The 19,271-nt window shown below is 58.7% G+C and overlaps 2 protein-coding genes across 4 annotated transcripts; both read right to left on the bottom strand.

Moving 5' to 3' along the window:
* Positions 1-10,578: 10,578 nt before the first annotated feature.
* Positions 10,579-14,626, bottom strand: MIOX (myo-inositol oxygenase). Of its 3 annotated transcripts, XM_068970374.1 has the most exons (10): positions 14,576-14,626; positions 14,048-14,128; positions 13,806-13,886; positions 13,567-13,729; positions 13,346-13,413; positions 13,108-13,217; positions 12,944-13,011; positions 12,810-12,859; positions 11,841-11,953; positions 10,579-11,707 (listed from the first exon to the last, which is right to left on the bottom strand). In XM_068970374.1, the coding sequence occupies exons 1-10, from the start codon at positions 14,588-14,590 to the stop codon at positions 11,599-11,601; spliced, it is 858 nt and encodes a 285-aa protein (XP_068826475.1). In that variant the 5' UTR covers positions 14,591-14,626; the 3' UTR covers positions 10,579-11,598. The 3 variants fall into 3 exon arrangements, with proteins under 3 accessions (XP_068826475.1, XP_068826476.1, XP_068826474.1); XM_068970375.1 differs by lacking the exon at positions 14,576-14,626 and having other exon boundaries at positions 11,841-11,908; positions 14,048-14,568; XM_068970373.1 differs by lacking the exon at positions 14,576-14,626 and having other exon boundaries at positions 14,048-14,565.
* A 3,280-nt stretch (positions 14,627-17,906) lies between these two features.
* On the bottom strand, positions 17,907-19,067 carry ADM2 (adrenomedullin 2). The gene is made up of 2 exons (XM_068969753.1): positions 18,958-19,067; positions 17,907-18,310 (listed from the first exon to the last, which is right to left on the bottom strand). Exons 1-2 carry the CDS (start codon positions 19,065-19,067, stop codon positions 17,992-17,994), a joined length of 429 nt encoding a protein of 142 aa, XP_068825854.1. The 3' UTR covers positions 17,907-17,991.
* Positions 19,068-19,271: the final 204 nt, after the last annotated feature.

Here is a 19,271-nt window from a genome sequence, read left to right as displayed (position 1 = left end):
ACGTGGTAATCGGGGACCCTTGCCCTCTGCCCGCACTGCAGGGGTCTGAGTCGGAGCCCTGACCCCGGCTCCTGCGCACGGGTTGGAGGTGGGGTGGGATGAGGCTAACCTGCTGTGGGAAGGAGGGAAGACGCCCCGAGGTCTCCTCTACAGCAGCCTGTCTACACATCCAGATCCGTGAACCAATAAAGGCAACTGTGTCTGACCACATTCCCGCCGCTTCCTTCCCACGGGGAAGCCTGAGGGCGGTCGGCCTCTCTGCCTCTGACAGTGGACACAGCCCACATACAGTCCGGCTGATCGCTGACCAGGCTTCCGGGTGCCTTCTCAGTCTAGTCCTCAACGTTCCCATCTGTGAAATGGACACGACGGCCCGGCCTGGTGCTGCCTGAGCCGCAGTCCAGCATGGGCTGGCCGACCTGTCAGCTCCGCATGTCAAGGCTATGAGATCAGAGCTGCAGTGTGGGGCCTGGGGCCATGTGAAGGTTGGGGAGTTGGCCGGAACACTGGCCCCCCCGCTCCTGCCCCACTTCCTCATCTCGGGGGCAGTGCAGGGTCCGCGCGCTGCATCTCGCTTAGGCTGCATTGGAGGAGAGACAGGAGGTGGGCAGGGCTGGTGTGGACGCCCTGTCAGGGGACTTGCCCAGCCTCCAGCTGAGGGAGATGGCGTGTGGGTGGGGAGAGGGGGGAGGGGCAGAGGCCCTGGGCCAGGGGCAGGGTCAGCGGTTAGTGCCTCTGACCACTCCCAGGAGCAGGTGTTGACGGTTCCGTCGCCCGGGTGTCTGGACGTGGCTCATGAGTAGGAGGCTGCCGGCTCCGTCCTCAGCCTCTGCCCCTCACGCTGTCACCTCCCAGACCTCTGCACAGCCCCCTGATGTGCCCAGCCTCTCCCTGCAAGTCACTGGGTCCCCCTCCAACTGACCCAAGTAGACGGTGCCCCATGCTCAGCCTGTGCCCACAGTCACATGGGCTTAAGGGGTCCTGTAACCTGAGCCTTTGGGTGCTGTCAGACATGACGAGGTGATCTATATGTGAGCTTGGCTTCAGAGTGTTCAGCCCTCTATATCCTCAGCTTCCATGTCTGCGGACTCAACCTCGCTCAGATTGAATATAAAAAATAAAAAAAAGCAGAAAGTTCCAAAAGGGAAAGCTTGAATTTGCTGCATAATCGGCAACTGTCTACGTAGCGTCTTCCTGGTATTAAGTATAAGTAATCTAGAGATGAGTTAGAGTATGTGGGAGGGTGAGTGTAGGCTTATGAAAATACTGCTCCATCTTATGTCAGGGAGCTTGATGCCTGTAGTGGCTGCTGGAAGCAATCCCCCTTGGATGGAGGGGAGACTGTCATATCTTACAACTTTAAGATGTATTGCTTTTCTTAGGCTTCTAAGCTCAGTGTATGAATCTCGTTTGCGGGGGTGGTTTCATGTTCCGTGACAGCTTTGAGATACAATTCACAGGCCATAGAGTTCACCTGCTTAAAGGATTCGGTGGCTCTGAGTAGCTTCACAGGCTTGCACATCCATCGCCATAGTCAATCTTTTATCGTCTCAAGAAGAAACCCCATTCTCCTAGGATGGCATCTTCCGTCCTCTCCTTCCCATGACCTAAAAAAACACTAATCTACCTTTTGTCTTCATGAGTGAAAGTGTTAGTCGCTCAGTTGTGTCCGACTCTTTGAGACCCCCTGTACTGTAGCCCGCCAGGCTCCTCTGTCCCTGGGATTCTCCAAGCAAGAATACTGGAGTGGGTTGCCATGCCCTTCTCAACGGGATCTTCCCAACCAAGGGATTGAACTCGGATCTCCTGCATTTCAAGCAGATTCTTTCTTGTCTGAGCCACATGGGAAGCCCTTTTCCTTCATCAGTTCAGTTGCTCAGTTGTATCCAACTCTTTGCGACCTCATGGACTGCAGCACGCCAGGCTTCCCTGTCCATCACCAACTCCTAGAGCCTGCTCAAACTCGTCCATCAAGCCGGTGATGCCATCCAACCATCTCATCCTCTTTCAACCCTTTCTTCTCCTGTCTTCTGTCTCTTCCAGCATCACGGTCTTGTCTAATGAAGTCAGTTCTTCACATCAGGTGGCCAAAGTATCGGAGCTTCAGCTTCAGCATCCATCCTTCCAATGAATATTCAGGACTGATTTCCCTTAGGATTGATTGGTTTGATCTCCTTGCAGACTCCCTTGGACTCTCAAGAGTCTTCAACACCCCAGTTGAAAAGCATCAATTCTTTAGCGCTGTTTTCTTTGTGGTCTAACTCCCACATCCATACATGACTACTGGAGAAATCATAGCTGACTATAACGACCTTTGGCGGCAAAGTAACATCTCTGCTTTATAATATACTGTCTAGGTTTATCAGCTTGTCTTCCAAGGAGCAAGTGTCTTTTAATTTCATGGCTGCAGTCACCATCTGCAGTGTTTTCAGAGCCCAGGATAATAAAGTCTCTCACTGTTTCCATTGTTTCCCCATCTATGTGCCATGAAGTGATGGGAATGGATGCCATGATCTTAGTTTTTTGAACCTTGAGTTATAACCCAGCTTTTTCACTCTCCTCTTCCACTTTCATCAAGACGCTCTTTAGTTCCTCTTTGCTTCCTGCCAGAATGGTGGTGTCAGCTGCTCATCTGAGGTTACTGACATTTCTCCCTGCAATCTTGATGCCAGCTTGTGGTTCATCCAGCCCAACTTTTCGCATGATGTAATCTGCATTTGTTGAATAAGCAGGGTGACAGTATACAGACTCGCTGTACTCCTTTCCCAATTTGGAACCAGTCTGTTGTTTCATGTCCTGTTCTAACTGTTGCTTCTTGACCTGCATACTGATTTATCAGGAGGCTGGTAAGGTGGTCTGGTATTCCCATCTCTTTAGGAATTTTCCAGTTTGTTGTGATCCACATAGTCAAAGGCTTTTGTGTTATCAATAAAGCAGAAGTAGATGTTTTTCTGGAACTCTTTTGCTTTTTCTATGATCCAACATATGTTGGCAATTTGATCTCTGATTCCTCTGCCTTTTCTAAATCCACCTTGAACATCTGGAAGATCATGTACTGTTCATGTACTGTTGGAAGTCTAGCTTGGAGAATTTTGAGCATTACTTTGCTAGCATGTCAGATGAGTGCAATTGTGCAGTAGTTTGAGCATTCTTTGGCATTGCCTTTCTTTGGAATTGGAATGAAAACTGACCTTTTCCAGTCCTGTGGCCACTGCTGAGTTTTACAAATTTGCCGGCATATTGAGTGCAGCTCTTTCACAGCATCATCTTTCAGGATTTGAAAGAGCTCAGCTGAAATTCCATCACCTCCACTAGCTTTGTTCGTAGTGATGCTTCCTAAGGCCCACTTGACTTCTCATTCCAGGATGGCTGGCTCTAGGTGAGTGATCACACCATTGTGATTATCTGGGTCGTGAAGATCTTTTTTGTGCAGTACTGTGTATCCTTGCCACCTCTTCTTAATATCTTCTGCTTCTGTTAGGTCCATATCATTTCTGTCCTTTATTGAGCCCATCTTTGCATGAAATGTTCCCTTGGTATCTCTAATTTTCTTGAAGAGATCGCTAGTCTTTCCCGTTCTATTGTTTTCCTCTATTTCTTTGCTTTGATCATTTAGGAAAACTTTCTTATTTCTCCTTGGTACTCTTTGGAACTCTGCATTCAGATGGGTATATCTTTCCTTTTCTCCTTTGCCTTTCACATCTCTTCTCAGCTACTTGTAAGGCCTCCTCAGAGAATCATTTTGCCTTTTTGCATTTCTTTCTCTTCTGGATGGTTTTGATCACTGCCTCCTGTACAATGTTACAAACCTGCATCCATAGTTCTTCAGGCACTGTATCAGATCTAATCCCTTGAACCTATTTGTCACTTCCACTGTATAATCATAAGAGATTTGATTTACATCATACCTGAATGGCCTAGTGGTTTTCCCTACTTTCTTCAATTTCAGTCTGAATTTGGCAATAAGGAGTTCATGATCTGAGCCACAGTCAGCTCCCTGTCTTGTCTTTGCTGACTGTATAGAACTTCTCCATCTTTGGCTGCAAAGAATAAAATCAATCTGATTTTGATATTGACCACCTGTTGGTCAGTATCTATTGGCCATCTATTGACCGTCTGGGGATGTCCATGTGTAGAATCTTCTCTTGTGCTGTTGGAAGAGGGCGTTTGCTATGACCAGTGCGTTCTCTTGGCAGAACTCTATTAGCCTGTGCCCTGCTTCATTCTGTACTCCAAGGCCAAACTTGCCTGTTACTCCCTGTATCTCTTGACTTCCTATTTTTGCATTCCAGTCCCCTATGATGAAACAGACATCTTGTTTGGTGTTAGTCCTAGAAGGTCTTGTAGGTCTTCATAGAACCGTTCAACTTCAGCTTCGTCAGCATTACTGGTTGGGGCATAGACTTGGATTACTGTGACACTGAACGGTTTGCCTTGGAAATGAACAGAGATCATTCTGTCGTTTTTGAGATTGCACCCAAGTACTGCATTTCAGACTCTTTTGTTGTTAACTATGAGGGCTATTCAATTCTTCTAAGGGATTCTTTCCCACAGTAGTAAATACAATGGTCATCTGAATTAAATGTTCCCTTCTGGTCTATTTTAGTTCACTGATTCCTAAAATGTCAGTGTTCACTCTTGCCATCTCCTGTTGGACCACTTCTAATTTGCCCTGATTTATGGACCTGACATTCCGGGTTTCTATGCAGCGTTTCTATGCAGACTGATGCACAGCGTCAGTCTTCACTTCCATCACCAGTCACACCCACACTGGGCATTGTTTTTGCTCTGGCTCAGCCTTTCATTCTTTCTGGAGTTATGTCTCCACTCTTCTCCAGAAGCATATTGGGCACCTACCGACCTGGGGAGTTCATCTTTCAATGTCATATCTTTTTGCCTTTTCATACCGTTCATTGGGTTCTCAAGGCAAGAAGGCTGAAGTGGTTTTCCATTTCCTTCTCCAGTGGACCATATTTTGTCTTCATGGAGTTAGCTATTCTGAAACATCACATAAATAGAAGCATACAATTTGTACCCTTACATGTCGGGCTTCTTTGACTTAGCATAGTATTTTCAAGATATATCCATATAGTAGCCTGTGGCAGAATGACCTTCTTTTTTGTGGCCGAATAACATGGCATTGTGTGTTTCTGCCACGTTCTGGTTTATCCACCAACCCATCAGTAGACCCTTGTGTCGTCCTCACATTTTGGCGGTTGTGAGTAATGCTGTGAACATGTGCACAAGCGCCTGGCGAGTCCCTGCGTTCAGCCCTTAGGGTGTATCCCTGGAAATGGAGTTGCAGAAACACATGGTGATTCACATGTTGAGGAAGCACCAGACCTTTATCACAGAAGCTGCACCTCTCCTCCAGCGATGTACCAGAGCCCCAATTTCTTCACGTTGTCACTGATGCCTAGTATTCTCCCTTCACCAATAAAAGCCGTCCTGGTGGGTAAGAAATACGAACACTATCTCAACTGTGATTTTAATTTGCATAAGAAAAGTGAAGTCGCTCAGTCATGTCCAACTTTCTGCGACCCCGTGGACTGTAGCCTGCCAGGCTCCTCCATCCATGGGATTTTCCAGGCAAGAATACTGGAGTGGGTTGCCATTTCTTTCTCCAGAGGATCTTTGCTTTTGCCTAATTGGGCTCCCCTGCTGGTTCAGATGGTAAAGAATCTTTCTGCAATGCAGAAGACCAGGGTTCAGTCCCTCGGTTTGGAAGATCCCTTGGAGAAGGGAATGGCTACCCACTGCAGTACTCTTGCCTAGAGAATCCCATGGACAGAGGAGCCTGAGGGGTTATAGTCCGTGCAGTCACAGAGAGTCAGACACGACTGAGCAGCTAACACTTCTACTGCTACTAGTGGCTGATGAAAGTGAGAGTGAAGTCACCCAGCCTTGTGTGTGGCTGATGACGTCGAGCATATTTTCACGCGCTTATTGCATTTGTATGTCCTCTTTGGAGAAGCGTCTATCCAAGTCCTTTGCCCCTTTTTTTGGTCATGCTGAGTGACATGCCGGATCTCAGTTCCCCAACCAGGGACTGAGCGCATGCTCCGTGCCGTGGAAGCAGCGAGGCCTAACCTTGGGGGCATGCGTCACACTGACTGGATTATCGCAGCTTTATAGTGAGTTTTGAAATTGGGACTTCCTGGTGGCTCAGACGGTAAAGCGTCTGTCTACAATGTGAGAGACCTGGGTTTGATCCCTGGGTTGGGAAGATTCCCTGGAGAAGGAAATGGCAACCCACTCCAGTACTCTTGCCTTGAAAATCCCATGGACGGAGGAGCCTGGTGCAGGCTACTATCCATGGGGTTGCAAAGAGTTGGGCGCGACTGAGGGACTTCACTTTCACTTTTCACTTGAAATTGGAAAGGATGAGTCCTCCAGCTTTATTCTTCTTTTTCAAGATTTTTTGGCTATTTGGGATCCCTTGAGATTTTAGATGTTTTTTATTTCTGAAGATCAATGCCATTGGAATTTTCATAAAGGTTGCCTGGAATCTCTAGATCAGTTTGGTTGTACAGTTGGCCCTTCAGCAATGCTGAGGTTAAAGACGCTGACTCTAACCAGTCAAAAACGCGAGTCTAACCTAGAGTTTGCCCTCCATGTCCGAGGTTCCACATCCACAGATTCAACCTGTGAAGGGTTGCGTAGTGCTGTAATATATATTTAGTGAACTAAAGTCCACATGTAAGTGGTGCCGTTCAGATCTGAGCTGTTCAGGGTAAACTGTGTTGTCTTCTGAATGACAGTGTCCCGGGCCATGTACTTTCACTTTCTCTCTTCTATTTAAATCGAGCAGGTTTTAGCAGTCACTATGAAGGGTTCCATTTATAAATTTTAAATGCCTAACATACTTAACTGCGTTACAAATTTAATTTATTCTTTAACTGTTTAGTCACCTGACCTAACACAATCTTTCCAGGATTCAAAAAAAACCCATAAGTGAATAAACATACAAGTGCAAGGAGCCCATCATTCTCTTGAATGTCCCTTTACCAAGAATAAACTTACTAAGATTGATCAAGGGCAAAAACCTGCTGCAGCCTGGCCTGGTGAGGACGCACAGTGCCTGGACCCCAGGCTGACCTCCAGCTTCAAATGCAGAGTCTAAGTGTGGCCAGAACGTGGGCCCTAGGGCTGCTGGGCAAGCACCGATTTTCTCTCCGTCTTGGCTTCCAAAAGGAGAGGTGGGCAGGGAGGAGCGGTGCCAGCCCCACGCTGACTCCTGGAGAGGCAGGCCCTTCTTGCAGCGGAGGTGCTCCCACACCTCCTCCTTGGTGCCCTGGCCCCTGATGAATCCGTCTTCCTGATTCACGCTGCCTCTGCACCCACACTGCGTCCCACTGACACGAGGCAGCCATGGTACCTCTCACCAGAACCATGTGCTCACCGCAGGTGGGGCCACCCACAGCTGGTCCTTTCCTGCACGCACACCACCTCCAGCCTGCAGCCGGACACCCACCCCTGGGCTCAGCAGTCCCTGATCAAAACTGCGTCCCACACACTGAACGGGGAATTTAGAGACCCAAAGATATCTGCAGAACGGCAAGGAAAGTACTGGTTGCGCTTGTTCCTGCTGCAGTCACGAGCGGGGCTGGTAGGGCCTCCCCACGCTCGCCGTCTGGAGGCCTGTGAGCCCTCAGTCCATCTGCGAGGGCACTGCTGTCTTCCACGGAGCCGGCTCCTGCTCGGCACTTCTGCGCAGCCACGGCCTCCAGGAGCTTGTTGCCCTCCTGGCCCCTCAGCCAAGCGCCAGCCGCCTCTTCCTCATGGCCACCCCTTCCCCCGCCTCCTCATCCAGCCTCAGAGCACAGTGCAGCCGGCCTCGCCTGGCTTGGAGGAGGCGTCGCCGTGCCTCTGGGGCGAAGCCCTGCTTCCTCCGCAACCACATCCCACATCCAAGCCGACACTGTAGCTGCAGGCTCCAGCCTCCGCATTCTGGCCTCGGTCAGAGGCCGTGCCGGGTGAGTTAGGGGATGACAGTGCCGGAGGAGGCACGGGGCAGGGTAGCAAATCCAGGCGCACAAGGGCCTGGTGGTGACAGATGGCTGCCGTTATCACAGGCGGTGCCCGTGGGGGTGGCCAGTGACTCCCCGGGAGGGGCACGCCGTGGGCTCTGGGGCGGCCGTATTGACAGCAGGGCCTCCACTTCGGCCCCGAGGGAGCCCACAGAGGCAGCTTTGGGGTTTCTGCCAAAGGAAGTCACCAGGCCATCTGGTCTCACGTTCTTAAAAGCTATTGAGAACCCCAAAAGAGCTTTTATTTACGAGTGTTGTTATCTGTCAGTATTTACCATTGGAAATTAACCTGAGGAATTCTTTCAATATTTACTCATTAATATTATTTGATGGGGGCTTAGAGGTCAGGACTTCGTGCTTCCACTGCAGGGGTGCAGGTTCGATGCCTGGACGGAGAACTGAGATCCCACACAACACTCAGTGCGGCAAAAAAATAGAAAAAGACCTTCTTGAGTAAAACTGACCTTTTAAGGCAGCGACCTCTCTGGGTGAAAGCAGCAGTGACCTCATGGTCCCCAACAGCCCAGAGTCTCCGGGGCAGCTGGGCAGCCACTAACCATGCCCTCAGGGCTGCGGTCTGGGCAAGTCACAGTTCTGGGCAAGTCACAGAGTCCGGCAAGTCACAGAATGGTCTCTTCCGGTCCAGGCTTGGTCCTGGGTTTCGGGAGCTGGACTCACCGCTGTCCTGCCTTAGGCCATTGGTGCCTGTAGAAGCCACGGCCTTCCTCTAGCACCTGCTTGCTACCCCCGAGAGCGGGCCAGAGTAACTGAGGCCGTGATTATCTGCCCCACTCCTGTGGGCCATGAACCAACAGGTCTCCATTACCAGCAGGCGTTCCCAACTTTCAACCCCAAACAGGCCCGATAACAAACTCTAGATTCCTCTAAGACTCTTGCTTGCAACCACTCTCTTAGAAGAAACTGGCTCGTTTAAAGGGAAATTCAATGGCTCAGCAGTAAATAATCTGCTTGCAATGCAGGAGGAGAATGCAGGAGACTTGGGTTCAACCCCTGGGTCGGGAAGATCCCCTGGAGGAGGAAATGGTAGTCCATTCCTGCATTCTTGCCTGGAGATGCCCACGGGCAGAGGAGCCTGACCAGTGCAGTCTGGAGGTAGAGCCAAGCCTTGCCTCTGCGGGCTCCTCAGTTGCCCAGTGCCCTGAGGCCCCCAGCAAGACCGGCAATCCGTGGGTAGACTAGGACATGAGATCCCTGGCCCCCTTCCCAACCCTGGGGCCTGTTTGGAGACGGCCAGGTTACAGTCTGCAGGGCCACAGAGAGGTGTGGGGACCTAGGGTCCCAGGTGAAGGTGGCCACCCATGCTGTGAACCGTGGAGGCCCCCCTTGGGTGATGACTTTGGGCCCAGACAGTCATAGCATCCCCCGCCCCCAGCTCTGAGGCTCTTGTGTCTCCCCCTCACCTCCTCGGAGACTGGCCTCCTCCCCACTCTCAGGAAGGCAGAGAGGCCCCGCTGCCCACATGCAGTCCAGGCTCAGAGCCCTTGGCCTGCCCCTGCAGAGCGCCCTGCACCTCACAAGCCGCTCTAGGGAAAGGGCCCCCTTGGTGCCCTGCACCTCCCTGCCAGAGTTCACAGTCTGGGAGGGGCCGCAGTGGGGAAGGGGGCCTGAGGCTGGTGCGAGGGAGCCCCGAGCAGGCAGGAGGGCTCCAGGAGGAGTGAGTGGGGAAGGCCTGGGCAGACCGGTTTCCTATGCGTGTGTGTGCGCACATGTGGGCTTCACTCATTGGTTGGCTGCATGCAGGATCTTCTTTGAACCATAACTTGCTCTTTAATTAAGGCACTTGGGCTGCGGCTGCAGCTCAGCCCACGGGCTCCCGAGCGCACCGGTGCGCTTGCTCCGGGCATGTGCACCCAGCCAGGGGTCAGAACCCCACCTCCTACAACCACTGGGCAACCAGCGAAGTCCCAGGCAAAGCCTCCTGCCACGCTTGACCGGTCCTCTCCTGCTGCCAGGGCGCAGGGGGGCTGCAGTGCTCAGGATGGCTTTGAGCGGGACGGGGGGGGGGGGGTCTCATTGGGCAGCAGGGCAGGGAGGCAGGGGGCAGCCCCACCTCCACGGTCACAACCCGTGGACGTTCAAGAAGTGATTGGGTCTTCAGCCCGCAGCACGTGCGTTTGAAATTCCACTTTCCCACTCCCAAAGTTCCTGGAGAAAGGGCCAGTTCCACTGGAAACGGCCCGCAAAGTGGTCTACATCCGACCTGTGAAACATGTGCGCATAGCCTCACTTGGAAAAAGCACCCTGTGGCTATAATCAGGGACCGTGAGATGAGGAGGTCGTCCCGGATCATCTGGGTGCCCACTGAGTGCCATCACAAGCGCCTTTATAGAGAGGGGCGGAGCGGCATACGGAGAGGCAGCAGCGTGAAGGCGGAGAAGACTCGGCCAGCCACGAGCCGCGGGTGCTGGCCGCCACCTGGGAACGGATGCCCTGGAAGAGGCACTGCTGACACCGTGACCTCAGACTTCTGCCTTCCAGGACTTGAGAAGAAACGTGTTCTTTTCAACAAGTCATCAAGTTTATGGCAGTTTGTTACAGCAGACACAGGAAATTAACAGAGTCTGGGCATCCTGTTACACCAGGATGTAACATCCCATCCCAGGATGTAAAGACATCCCATCCCAGAGACCAATTTCGATCATCGGAAGGGCCCAGGAGCCCGCTGCAAAGCCCCTCCCCAGCCCTGTCTGAGCACCAGGAAGGATAACAACTCATGGAAGCACAAATCTGCTGAATCTGTGTGTTCTTGATACACAACAGACAACCTGATTGTGTTCGAAGGATGCTACGGAAGCAGCTCTTACAGACTGACTAAGAGAGAGGTGGGAGCACGTACTTCCCCTTCCTGCACAGGCAGTAACCAAACTGGGCGGGGAGCTTCCTGGTCCCTGGGGTGAGTCTCTCTCCATCTGGTGGAGGGCATTCTCAGACCCGAGACCAGCACGCGGCCAACTGACCATGCTGAGGACAGCGGTGTTCTCCGAAAGCCCCCACCTCTGGAGCACTCTGGCCCCTAAGTCAAACGTGAATCTGATTCAGCCTCCGCTCAGTTATCAGTTAGCAAGAAATACCAAGGAAAACATGAAAAGATCCCAAGAGGGTGCAATCAGCAAAATCCTGACGGGAAGTCCCCAGAGAAATGGGCAGCTTTTCGCAGCGCCGCCGCGTGAGGGCGCACACTTGGCCAAGGAGAGGGCTGCGCCTGGGGGTCTCCTCAAGGGTCGCGTTCATCACGGTTAGCCTGTGCGTTTACCACGGGGTTTCGTGTAGTGTGTTCTAGCCAGCAGATGTTTTTGTTTTCTTTAGGGAGACTGAGCCCAGAGCAGGGGTCCCCCACCTCCAGACTGGTACCCCAGTGAGTGCCCCACCACAACACGCCTCGGTCTCGAGCCGCTTCAGGGTCTTTATTGCCAGCAGGGAGAGGGGCCAGCCGGGCAGGCCGTGCAGGTGGGCCCGTGGGGTCCTCCGGAAGGGCTGCGGCGGTCGACAGTGTTCCGGACAGTGGCTGCGCCCGGGACACCCAGCGGGTGAGGGGGTGGGCGGGCGGTCACCAGCACAGGACGCCAGGACAGTACTTGTCAACGAGCCCCTGGTAGTACGGCCGCAGCGCGGCGACGTCCGGCAGGCTGGAGCTCTTGGTGTAGAGGTCGAACTTGCTGCAGCACAGGGACGGTGGCCATGAAGCCCCCCGAGTCGCCTCCCCAGGCATGACCGTGACCGTGACCGTACCGGCCCGTGAAGCCCCCCGAGCCGCCCCCCTCCCGGGCACGACCGTGGCTGTGACCGTACTTGAATTCCTGTACCCAGGGCAGCATGGCCAGGTCCTGCTCGTTGCACAGCTGCTGGTAGTCGCCGAACTTGTGCCAGGGGTAAAAGGAGTGGAACCGGATGATGTAGAAGGCCTGCGGGGGGCCAGGCCTCAGGCTCCGGGCTGGGGGGCGGCGGGCCGGGCGGGGCTGGACATGAGGGGCGGCGGGGCGGGGCGTGGGGACCGTGGGCGGGGCGGGGCTGGAGGGCGGTGGGCGGGGCTGGGGACGGCGGTCCGGGCGGGGCTGGAGGGCGGTGGGCGGTGGGCGGGGCTGGACGGCGGCGGGGCGGGGCGTGGGGACAGCGGGCGGGGCGGGGCTGGAGGGCGGTGGGCGGGGCTGGGGCGCGGCGGTCCGGGCGGGGCTGGAGGGCGGTGGGCGGGGCTGGAGGGCGGTGGGCGGGGCTGGAGGGCGGTGGGCGGGGGCTGGGGCGGGGCTGGAGGGCGGTGGGCGGGGGCTGGGGCGCGGCGGGCCGGGCGGGGCTGGAGTTGGGGGACAACGGGGCTGGCGGGTGGGGCTCGGGGGGCGGTGGGCCGGGAGGGGCTAGAGGTGGGGCGGTGGGGCTGGCGGGGCGGGGCGTGGAGACGGCGGGCCGGGCGGGGCTGGTGGGCGGGGCTGGAGGGGGCGGGCCGGGCTGGTGGGCGGTGAGCGGTGCGGGGCTGGGGGGACGGCGGACCGGACGGGGGTGGAGGGCGGTGGGCGGTGGGCGGGGCTGGTGGGCGGTGGGCGTGGCGTGGCAGGGGCGGGGCGGGCGTGGCGTGGCAAGGGGCGGGGCGGGCAGGGGGCGGGGCGGGCGGGGCGGGCAGGGGGCGGGGCGGGCAGGGGGCGGGGCGGGCGGGGCGGGCAGGGGGCGGGGCGGGCAGGGGGCGGGGCGGGCAGGGGGCGGGGCGGGCAGGGGGCGGGGCGGGCGGGGCGGGGCTTGACCTTGGCTCGGTCCCCACCCCCCTCCTACCTCCGGTGGGAGGGCGAATTTGTTGAACTTCATCATCCGGTACATGTACTCTGTGGGAGAGGGCGGGTCACCACGGGCACCCAGAGGGGCAGCTCCAGATGGTCCCCGCCGTCCCCGCCCCCAACCGGCCTCACCGTCATGGCCCCAGGACATGAGGACGTTCTCGAGCCCACAGTGAGGCTGGTACATGCCAAGCTCCGTGCTGCAAGGGGGGACGGAAGGGGAGGGGCTCAGGAGCAGAACCCGGAAGGGGGAGGAGGGAGGGGGACCACGGCGAGGGAGGGCAAGGGAGCTGCACCTGTACAGGGGGTGCTGGAGGTCAGGGTTGGCCTGGAAGGTGCAGTCACGGAAGACCACAGAGGCCTGGGGACGGCAGCCGACTGGGAAGGTGTCTCCGACGACTGCCCACTGGGGACGGATGGATGGGCAGCCGTGGGTGGACGTAACTGGCCTGCCCCCCAAGTGGGTGTCCAGAGCCTGGAGCAGAGACTGCCCCGGGCCCTGCCCTGCTGACCGCCCTCCACCCCTCTCCTCACCTGGGGCTCCCCTGCCAGAGCCAGGACCTTCCCCAGGTCGTGCAGGAGCCCGACGAGGTGGAACCAGTCTGAAGGAGAGGGAGGGACAGGGCAGGCTAGTGGGGTGCAGGGGCCGGGGCAGAGGTACAGTTCTGGGGCTGTGGGGGGACGCAGGGCCTACTGGGAGAGGGCCAGACCAACCCTCCTTCCCCAGCACCCGTCAGGGCAGGTGGGGAGCACACCCTTGTCTGGATGGGCCTTCCGGATGCCCTCAGCCGTCTGGAAGGCATGGAAGGAGTTGGGGAAGTCCACGTCGGGGTCTGACTCATCCACCAGCCCGTCCAGCATGTCCACAGCCTCCATGACAGTCATCCTCTTATAGGAGAAGCCCCCAAACTGGGCATGCTGAGCCAGGAAGGGAGAGGTCAGTGTGGTCCCAGGGTCAGCCCTCAGGGCCTTCGTTTAGGAGTCGGCCACCTACCTTCCTCCTGACGAAGTCCACAGTCTGCCGAGTGTGCATAAGCTTGTAGGTGGCAAAGACACGGTCCAGAAGCGGGCCAGACTGCAAGCCAGAGGGTCAGCCAGGCAGCCCGCCAACCCCTGCCCTTAACACCCAGGGGGCCACTGCCTGCCTCTCCCAGGCCCCAAGCTGTGGACAGGATGGCCCCTGGAGCTGTGTGAGGGGCCAGGGCAGGAGAGGTGGGGCCGGGGAACGGTCCTCACCGTGTAGTTTCGGAAGCTGTCCTTGTCTTTGGCTGCTTCTGGCTCCATATCAGGCTGGGAGACCAGGGGAGGGTCTGGGTCCTGGTAGGGTGGGGAGGGGGGTGAACCCATTTCACCAGGAAGTCAGCTCCAAGAGGAAGGGAGGACACGCCATGGGGGCTGGGACTGTTGGATGTGGAGCGGCAGAGAGGCGGTGGGCACCCCAGGGCACCGGCGCGTGGCCTTGGTGAGCCCGAGTCAAGACTTCCAGCCCCGAGTCCTTATCTGCTGAGCGGATGCTGGGGATGTCTGCTCCGAGGGTGATGCTTGGCCGTGGCTACACAGCACCCGCACCGGAGTCTCCTTCTCAGGACGCAGGTCCGCAGGGAACCCAGTGTTTGGGCCCGTGACCTCTGCCCTAGATAGACCACGGCCGGGAGGGAGCCCTTTGACCCAGATGAGTGGGCCGGCAGAAACCCGCTGGGCGCGGGGCACAGGGTTGCCCCGCTTTCCCTGAGCGCTCAGTCTGCGTGGGCCGGGGGTACTCACCGCAGCCACCTTCATCCTGAGAGAGGCACAGCTCCACGGGCCCGCGTGCCCGTATATATGCCCACAGGTTACATAAGTGACCGGACACCACCCAGCCCCTTGGCCTTGGCCCTCGGTAATGAGTGACCATCCACCCTCCTGCTGGCCTCTGAGAGTTAATGTGTCAGCATAGCACCCCCTCCCCCCGCCCCCAGCCAACCTCCACGTCCCTGCAGCAACTAACCTGCCCAGGAGGTTGAGGTCGCCAGACTCCCACCCCTGCCAGGAGCTTTAAACTCCTCCAGGACGCTGCCCCTCCCAGCTCCCTATCTTCCCCAGGCACCTGGGAGTGGGGCGGGGCGGGGCTTGTTTCATAAAACGCTATTTTGACATTTTTGACAGAATATTTATTTATTTGGCCAAGCGGGGTCTTGGCTGCAGGGCTCAGCAGTTGCAGTGCCCTGGCTAGGTGCTCGATGGCGCATGGGGTCTTGGTTCTCCGCCAGGGTCCTTAACCATGAGAGCTCCAGAGAAGTGCCCTTTGACACTCGTCCAGAAGGGATGAAGACTTCATTCATGATTGTGAGACGGGAGAGATGTTCACATGGTCTGCTGGAGCACAGCAAGGTCAGCTGGGGTTTCACAGCCCTGGGCAGGGGTCAAGGGGAAATTCCCAGAGGAGACGTCAAGGGTAGGGGCAGCCTTGCTGAACCGACTTGACAGGGTTCTCTCCAGGGTGGGATTCTTGCTAACACTGGGTGAGGCTCATGGCTCAGAGAGGCTCAGGGGATCTTTGCCAGGCTCTGAGGCTGAGGCTGCATCTCCAGTCAGGGCAGAGATGAACTCACGGCCCGGGTCACTCAAGGGCCAGGCTCGGCAGGACACACAGCAGGGCCTCACAGCCTGGAGCTGATGACGGTGTCATCAGAGAGGGCTGAGGCCAGGGTGCAGTCTGGGCCAGGAGAGGGCAGTGGGCCAGGGGTTCTCCACGCGGCTCCTCCTGCCCTCCTGAGAGTCAGCTGGGGGTGCTTGGCCCCCCATTTAAAACGGCGGAGTGCTCTCAGCCCTGTGAGCCGTGGCGCCTCCAGCACTCCACGGCCAGGCATCCCTCGTTCTCTGTGCTCCTGAGGTCAGTTTCCTCCGCTCCTCCATGGACGTGTCAGTCTCTGGGTGGGGGCTGATGTTTTATTCACTGTTTCTACAAGTGCTCCGCAAATATTTGCTTCAGGGATGGATAGGGGATGCCAGGGGGGAGACTGGACCCATCACCCCAAAGCAGGTTGGTCACTTGGACTGAGGGAAGGAACAAAGGGCCAGCTGGTGGGTCTGGTTGAGGGTGGGAGACAGGACAGGACCGAGAGGCTCTGGCCGGAGTGGGAGCAGCGGGAGGGGGTGGGTGGGGTCCCGGCGGGCGTCCCCCAGGTCTCGAAGCAGGCGGTCGGACAGGCGGCCGGGACATGGCCTGGAGCTTGGAGGCCATGTGGACACCAGTGTGATGCTGTGACCGTGACAGGCGACCCAAGGAAAACGGCCCGAGGCTCAGGGAGCACCTGGGGGGCCGCCTGGCTCAGGGAGCACCTGGGGGGCCGCCTGGCTCAGGAAGCACCTGGGGGGGCGTCGGGCACCATGGCCCTGGGGGCCTGAGGCTCAGGGAGCACCTGGGGGGATGCCGGGCACCACAGCCCTGGGGGCCGCCTGGCTGAGGGAGCACCTGGGGGGGCGCCGGGCACCACGGCCCTGGGGGCCGCCTGGCTCAGGGAGCACCTGGGGGGGCGTCGGGCACCACGGCCCTGGGGGCCGCCTGGCTCAGGGAGCACCTGGGGGGGCGCTGGGCACCACGGCCCTGGGGGCCGCCTGGCTCAGGGAGCACCTGGGGGGGCGTCGGGCACCACGGCCCTGGGGGCCGCCTGGCTCAGGGAGCATCTGGGGGGGCGTCGGGCACCACGGCCCTGGGGGCCTGAGGCTCAGGGAGCACCTGGGGGGATGCCGGGCACCACAGCCCTGGGGGCCGCCTGGCAGGTGGTGTCGCCTCGTGGAGGCGCCGTGTGGGGCCGTGCCCCCTCCCGGCGAGCAGCGGGCACTGCACCGCGGGGACTTTGCCCAGGGCCGGGGCCGCGGCGGGCTTTGCCCAGCTGAGCTCCTAATTCCCCGACCCAGCCTTCCTGGGGCCTCCTCTTCCTCATCCCGGAGCCCGTCTGGCCCTCACGGCCCACCCTCCCTGCCCGCTGTTCCGACACCCCTCAGTGACCACAGGCCTCTCCAGCCCCGGCAAGCGCCTATTCCAGCCTCCGCACGGCATCCAAGCTGCTGTGGCTGCCCTCCGTCCACCCCCCCAGCCGGGCAGGGACCAGCCCAGGCTGACCTCCCGTGGCCTGGCGGAGGGGAGGGGAGCCACGAGCCGGAGGAGTCAGCACGAGGATGGGGAGTGCCCACCCGTGAGGCACCCAGCTCAGGATCTGTGCGTGGGCACTGTGGTGCCCACAGGCCCGGCCCTGCTCCCTGGCTGGGAGTTGGTGGTGCTCCCTTCACTTGGTGGCTGAAAGGGTGACACGGCAAACGTCGACAAATTAAGTGTTGCATGAAAGGTCTGCTGAATCAGGGAGATCGCCCTTCTGAGCCCCTAGACGCAGGCGCCAGGACAGAAGGCCCTAGCTCCCAGCATGTAACTCCTCCCCCAGCCGCCAACCTGCCCACTCCAGACTCCGCCTCTGGCTGACTTGTCCACTGATAGCCGGGGCCTGGTCCCACTGGGTCCCCGCGCTGGGCAGGGGGCGCTCAGGGAGCCCCTGTGGGCTGTGGAGCCCTGGCCCTTGGTCGGCCACCCCTACGCACCTGGAGCTAAGGTTCTCCCAGGTGATTCTGGGAGAACTGCCACCCCCACCCCACTCCCACCCTGCTCTGCCTAGCTCCAGGACCCCTCCACCCTCTCCCCAGTTGCCCTCAGGGAGTGCAGGCAGAGGTCTCTGTTGCTACCCTGGACCCACCTGGAGCAGAACAGCCCAGCCCTAACCCTACCATGTCAGGACAAGTGGCCAACCCAGAGTCCCTCTCTCCCGCAGCCCAGAGGAGGCCTGGTGTGCTCAGGTCCCCGACGTCTGCCCCATGTCCTCGGGCAGACCCTCTCCTCTGTGCCCTGTTCTGGCATCTAATGTTGCCAGCCACCTCCTCTCAGCCCCGACCCCCAAGTGTTACCCTCTCTCAGTGCAGAGCCCCTGGGTGGTCAGACCCCGCTGAGCCCCCACGTGGGCCTCTAAGTCCACAGCGATTGGAGGCTGGTTGCTGCAGAACGTGACGGGGGAGAGTGGGGCAGGGGTGTTTGCTGGTGCCTGCACTGCCCTTCTAAGGGCTTCTCTCTGCAGGCGCTCTGGGCTGGGGGCTCAGCTGCAGCCCTGGGGATGTGGTGCGGCATCCCAGCTGGGACAGGCCTGCCCCCTGGCTCAGCCATAGCTGTGGGGGCTGCTAGGGTCCACGGGGACCGAGTCCCGGGGGCCGGCCGACCCGACGAGCTGCCACAGGCGGTGGCTGAGGTTCTGCACCTGGCAGGTACCCAGCGCACAGCCCACACGCAGGAGCTGGGCTCTAGGCCTGCGGGGACCCAAGTGTCGGCGGGGGCCATTGCGGAGAGGCTGACCCCTGGCAGGGGCCAGGCTGGCACTCTTCTTGGGCTGGAGGGCCTGGTGCAGCTTCCAGACCGCGGGAAGGGCTGCAGGGTGCCGAGGCTGCGAGCCACTGGCAGGTGTCCGGGCTGGGGGCTCCCTGCACAGGGAGACGGAGGAAGTAAACCCAGTGGTCCAGGCTTTCAGGGAAGCCCACAGCTTTCCGCAGCCTGGAGCATGGCCAGGGGAAGCCCACAGCCCCCAAGTCACTGGCCAGCAGGCCAGGGGAAGCCCACCCCACCCCACCCCACCCCCCAGGCTGGAGCACGGCCAGGGGAAGCCCACAGACCCCATGCCATGGGCCAGCAGGCCAGGGGAAGCCCACTGAGCTCAGGGCTGGGGTTCTGGCCCTCAGCCATCTCAGTAGCCCATTCAAGGGCCGGGCAAGCAGCTGCCTGACTTCCCTGGGCTACTCTGCTCAGGACTAAGTTACTCCCTTCCCTTGGGGTGGGGGAATGTGGGCAGGTGTGGGAAGCCCCTTAACCTCCCCTCCCACAGGTGACCCTCCTTCTGAGGGGTCTGCTCTGCCAGTGGGGCAGTGGGCATGCCTTAGAAGAGCAAGCAAAGAAAAAGGAGCCGTCTGCCCTGCGGGGGGTGCCCAGGGCCTGGGGCTGGATTTAGCATGTGAGCCCTAGCAGTCGAAGCGGGTTTCCCCCAGTTCGCGGTCCTGGGGCGGCGGCGGGGTGGGGCCTTCCGGAGCATCTGATTTCCTGCCCCAGCAGCCAGGGTGGTCTGAGACCTGCTCACCTGTGTCGCGTGGGCGGTCGGCTCCGGGCCAGGCCGAGGGACAGCGCGCCTGGGAGCTGTAGGTAGAGGAGGCTGATGCAACCGAGGGTGACCGTCAGGAGCCGGGCCATGCGGGCGGGGCCGGAGGGGGCGGCGAGCCGGGCAGGTGTGGGGGGCGGCCCCAGGCCCGCAATGCTTCCGCGGGCACCTCGGGGCGTAGACTGGAGCCGGTCGGTCAGTTGGCGAGGGTCTCCGGCAGGTGGTGCGGGCGCCTCCTCGTCACTTCGTGCCCAGAGTCTTGCAGGTGCCAGAGCCCCAGCACCTCCCGGGCTAAA

Source organism: Capricornis sumatraensis, chromosome 4 (genome assembly GCF_032405125.1).
Source record: "Capricornis sumatraensis isolate serow.1 chromosome 4, serow.2, whole genome shotgun sequence".
Lineage (NCBI taxonomy): Eukaryota > Metazoa > Chordata > Mammalia > Artiodactyla > Bovidae > Capricornis > Capricornis sumatraensis.
Note: the sequence above shows the minus strand (reverse complement) of the source record. Positions and strands in the feature narration are given on the sequence as shown.